Below are 5,309 nucleotides of genomic sequence, written 5' to 3' on the forward strand. Positions count from 1 at the left end.
TTTGACCCAGCGGTTGGGTTACTACCCAGAAGGTTGGGTTAAACATTTAACCCAACCGCTGGGTCAAAACAGCCCAATTGCTGGGTTTGTCCCTATTTTACCCAGCACTGGGTTGTATTTAACCCAGCATTTTGTAGAGTGTATAGCAACAGTACGCCGACATTGGAGTACGCGGGCTTTTCGGTTCAGTAATAGGACTCATGGACAAAACAGATGTAGTTTTATTTTTAATTGTATTATAAATGTACACACCACAAATATAAATAAAATTTGTTGTTTTGATTTAAACTGCGCCACAAGACATTTGGGTTGACCGAATGCGCCAAGAAAATAGGCTGACAGAAAAATGGACCCTGTAAAAGTCACACGCTGATGTTTGTTTTCCTAAAGTATAACCCGTTTTGAAGAACAGTGAAATATTCCAAAAAGAAAAAAGTGTGGCCCAAACTGTTATTTTGAGGAGTTTCCTCTTATTATTGTTTTAATTACTCTCTAAGAAGTTTCTATTAAACTTTTTGAATATATCCTATACAAACAACGCAGCATTCAGAGCTTAATTCGCTTCGTTAATTCGCTGCATCCATGCGTATTTAATCGTAAATAATGAGAAACATTAAGAAATGAAACTGAGATGTACATTCGTTTAACGTGGCTAATGCTTTCTTGAATTAAAAATAGTTGTCTACTGACTTAATTTAGGTTGTGGGTCAAACTCCTTTGACTGAGACAATTAGATTTTCAAATGAATTAATTCTGTGTTTCACTAAGAAAATAAATGAATGCAAACGCTTTATATTGTACGATTTCAGTTTTTCTGAACCATGTTAAATATAGTGCATATTTACACTGAAGATTTATGTAAACATGTCAGAGATGTTATTCTTTTGAATGATGTGTGTTTAATGGCTATATTCATTTTATATGCAGATGCATGCGGCCTTTCAGACGTGCCGCACATAGAAGGTCTTCAGGAGAAATCTCAGTGTGCTCTGGAGGAGTATGTGAGGAGTCAGTACCCGAACCAGCCCACACGCTTCGGCAAGCTTCTGCTGAGACTCCCCGCGCTCCGGATGGTCTCCTCCTCCGTCATAGAACAGATTTTCTTCGTTCGGCTGGTGGGTAAAACGCCCATTGAGACGCTCATCAGGGATATGCTGCTATCTGGCAGCAGTTTCAACTGGCCTTACATGTCAATTCAGTGAGAGGAAAATGAAGATGGGGACATTTGGTGAGCATTTACAGACATAAAAAACTATAAACAGTCACGGAGGATGCAGAAACTCTTAAGTGTCGGTTTATATAGCAATGCTATTCGTGAAAATGTGAAGATATCTTTACTTTCTTTCTCCTGATCTCTACTCTTAACAGTAAACCATGACATGTGACATAAAAATACTTTATAAAATAACTTTTGATTCATTTCTTCAGTGTAACTGTCCATTTTAAATGCAAATGTAGATTTTTGAACGAGGGGATATGCATTGATCCAAAATAACAGAAATAACTGGTGTTACCCTAAAAACGGTAAACAAAAAAAAAATAATTTTTGTTTTAAGCGGAGACAATGGATTTAACAATTATTTATTTTGCTGTATTTATTTTCCTGCTCATGTACACATGATCGAAACAATCAACCACAGCACTTAAGGTTATACTTTTCTGAGGCTCGACAAGAAATATTATTGTTGTGTTTTCCAACGTTTTTCTCGGTATAAAATGTTACACTTCAAACCTGCAGATGATTTTTTTGGGGCTGTCAGGGTGGGCGATGGGGGGCTGTTGGATTTGATGTACGATGCAATATTTGATTAAACCATTTTCATTAATCATTTCGTGCGTAAATGTGCTTTTGTCTGTACTTTTGCTAATAAAGATAGTTTTCATAACTTTGAGAGACAAACTGATGTTAATTTTCATAAAGCTGCGGTCTTGTCATGCTCGAAGCGCTACTGTTTTAAAATAGTTTGATATCTTTTGTAGAAACTGTTGAAGTAAAGAAACTAAAACAATACTCCCTTAAGGTAGGAGATCATTTTAGCTACAAAACGGTGTTTTTTTTCTAAATCATCGTAATATCATAGGCTATTCATCACTGTGGCTTTAAATATTTACACAAAATTAATTATTTTGCTGTAGTGTAGGCTATATACAGTCATTTAATTCACATGCAGGTTAACACGCAAAGCAACACAATATGCAGTAGTTTATCATTAGATAAGCTATAGGTTTATTAATTAATTTTGCACGGATTAAAACTTAGGTAGTATTAAGTAGAACTCCATACTGTGAATTTTATTGACGTTCATATGCCATAGTTAGACGAAAAATTTTTTTTCTTTCAGCAAGGTCATAAAATAGGCTACTATAGCCTATACATTTATAAAATATAAAACATTCGTGGGAAAGTTAAATTTGAATCAGTGTAAATATCTTGTAAATATAAATAAATAAAATGTCACTTTTTAAAATAGGTAGGCTAACTCGCATATCTGGACGAGTTTTGAATCAACCTTATGAAAAAGATAGATCGTTTGGGCTGTAAAGGCTTATGTTGATCAGAAACATTGTAATTTTATCTGATGGAGACAGACAAAACAGTTCTTAATTCCCAGACCGATTATAACCTGGACACGTGAGATGTGTTTTGTTGTAAGAAAGCCTTGTGGTCTTTTCACATCACTCAGATCAGCCTTCAAAGAAACCAGATTCATTTGAATTGGACAGCATATGTGCTGGATTTCGATACTGCCATATCTCATAGCTCTGCTTGTTCATCTTTCATATTCCAGATACAGGCAGCAAAGCTACGTTTTTATTTATGATGGTGTATAAATCTATTATGTTTTATATATAATGCATAATACTTGTGTACTGATATCTTTGCAGTATTGAAGAAGTAGCTTAATAAAGGCTACAAGTAAAACATGCTTTTTTTCTGACCAACTTACTTTTTTCAGCAAGCGTTTTCTTTCAAATGAAAGTTTCCAGTCGAGAAAATTAAAGACGAAGCGCCTTTTCTTCGAAAAAAAAATTGCCCATAACACGTAAAACTGATTATGTTGTATAAATAGATCGTTTTAGACAGAAATTCTTTCCCAAACTTACGTTTATACACGAAATATAGTTTGTAATAATTTATCGTCACTTAATATGGACTTAATAAGGATTTATTTATAATTTATCGATTTAATTTAAACCGATTTTTGTCTTCTGACCTTTGTGACGGTTCTAATTATTAGGCACGCCCGTTTTTCTAATTATATCGAGTATAGAAATACGCATGCGCGAAACGAAACTGGCCTTTCAGAATTTTTAGTTGGTCTACTGAAAATTACCCGTAGGCAGCACAAATATTTGGATGGATTTCATATTGTAGTTTCTCTAAATCAGGCTACAAAATCACAGTAGTTTTTAATCAGGTTGTTGAAGCGTTGTATTTATTTTTTATCCGTGTGTGGATTTATTGTCCTCAGAAGTGAGGTAAACCTGACAAAACCTCTTTTAGGAGACATCTGCTTTTCTTAAGTTTCTAGAAAAAAATCATTTTAGGCAGCCTGTAAGTCAATAAGCTTTATATAAAAACAACAGAAGTCTATGGCATCCCCCCAGTTATAAGAAAACAGTGTGTTGAGTCTGACAGCCAGAGTCTCTGGTTATTGTGAACTCCGTGACCCCATCATGTGTGGATCTCCTCCTGAGCTGAGGTGTATCATGAACTCCTGGCATCTCAGATGAATTGCTGACACCGTGCCTGGGTTAGCCATGACCCCGGCGGTGCCTGGGGACCCGTGAGGAGAACTGGAGCTCGGAATAAAGCACAGGCTCGTCCACAGGGGAATTCCTGATGGCCACGAGGAGGGTCTGTGTTGGACATTTGTATCATAGGATACGTGCTCGGATCAAGGGTACAGCTGTTAGAGGAAACTCTGTCTAAGCAGCTAGTGTGGAAATGCAAACATAGACATTGTGAAGAAAATATTGCTAAGAAAGCTATTGTTTATCACTGCAAATGTGATATCCTGCAAATATGGATAAAAACGTAAATGAAAGAACAGATTTGTGCATGTAAATATGGGCGGCCCCACTGAAGGCCTTCCTGTCATGCATGGGCAGCAATATAGTCTTACTGGATTATCAACCTGTAAAGACACTGCATAACAATCTGGAGATGGGAGTGCTGTCTAACTGAATCAAGTTAGGGTCTCCTTTAGGGTCCTGGATCCTTAGTAATGGACAATAGGCATTCTGGAATGGAAATTGAAGGGAACTCCAAACCCGGGTTAAGACTTGAATCCAGTCTGTATTCTTTGTCTCGGCATAATTAGCTCATTTGCATCCAGGTACTATATTTTAAGTGGATTTGAAGTAGCTAGAAAGATGGCAGATTAGATTCACAGCCAGTTGTCAATTGAGAATGGCTTTTAAATTCCAGTTCAATTCCTGAATTCCTGTGTGAAGCAGCACAACTGTTTTCAACATTGATAATAATAAGAAATGTTTCTTGAGCTCAAATCAGCATATTAAAATGATTTCTGAAGGATCACGTGTCACTGAAGACTGGAGTAATGATGCTGAAAATTCAGCTTTGCATCACAGAAATAAATAACAGTTTACAATATATTAAAATAAAAAAAGTCCTTTTAAATTGTAATAATATTTCACAATATTACAGTTATTAGTGTATTTTTGTATCAAATAAATGCAGCTTTTTGATAAGCATAAGACACATTAAAATATTTGCAATAAAACATTAAAAAGTCTAACTGAAACTTTCTGAACAGTAGAATAAATATACATAAAAATACAGCTATCTATCTATCCAAATATATTTGAATTTATATGACTAAATTACCCATCATTCCAGTTCAATGTCCTGTGTGTTGTGGCTAATTCAACTCATATGCCTACTCCGGAATCAAAAAAGAGCTCATTCTAAAATCCTGAACTTATCAAGCAATCTTTGATCAACAATGTTAATTTGTCTTTGTCTCTCAGACGATCAGAGATGGTACCTGCTCTTTTGCTCTTTTGTTGTTCACTGATGATCAGACATGGTCTGTTCTTCTCCCAGTCAATTACGTCCTGCAGGTGTAATTGCAGAGCACTTTACTGTCTGACCCATTATCAGCCTTTGTTCCTCTGCATCCTGGCCTCAACGCATTTGATACAGGTTTTTATTTGTCCAAGCATTCCATTCAAACATAATCAGTTTTACAAGAAGTTGCACACATGAACATGGACAGAACTGCCACTGAGATTTTTGAAAGTTTGTAATAATAGAATATATACCAACATACGCATTTGTTTAA

General features: G+C 35.8%; 1 protein-coding gene across 1 annotated transcript in view; it reads left to right on the forward strand.

Moving 5' to 3' along the window:
• Positions 1-1,302, forward strand: part of LOC107658564 (nuclear receptor subfamily 2 group F member 1-B-like) — a 4,246-nt gene extending 2,944 nt beyond the window's left edge. Inside the window, exon 3 of the mRNA XM_016447152.1 lies at positions 928-1,302. Within this exon, the coding sequence (XP_016302638.1) occupies positions 928-1,202 (275 nt within the window). The 3' untranslated portion in view covers positions 1,203-1,302. The remainder of the gene's footprint in view (positions 1-927) is intronic.
• The last annotated feature ends 4,007 nt before the right edge of the window (positions 1,303-5,309 follow it).

This window comes from Sinocyclocheilus anshuiensis, unplaced genomic scaffold, assembly GCF_001515605.1.
Source record: "Sinocyclocheilus anshuiensis isolate Anshui unplaced genomic scaffold, SAMN03320099.WGS_v1.1 scaffold343, whole genome shotgun sequence".
NCBI lineage: Eukaryota > Metazoa > Chordata > Actinopteri > Cypriniformes > Cyprinidae > Sinocyclocheilus > Sinocyclocheilus anshuiensis.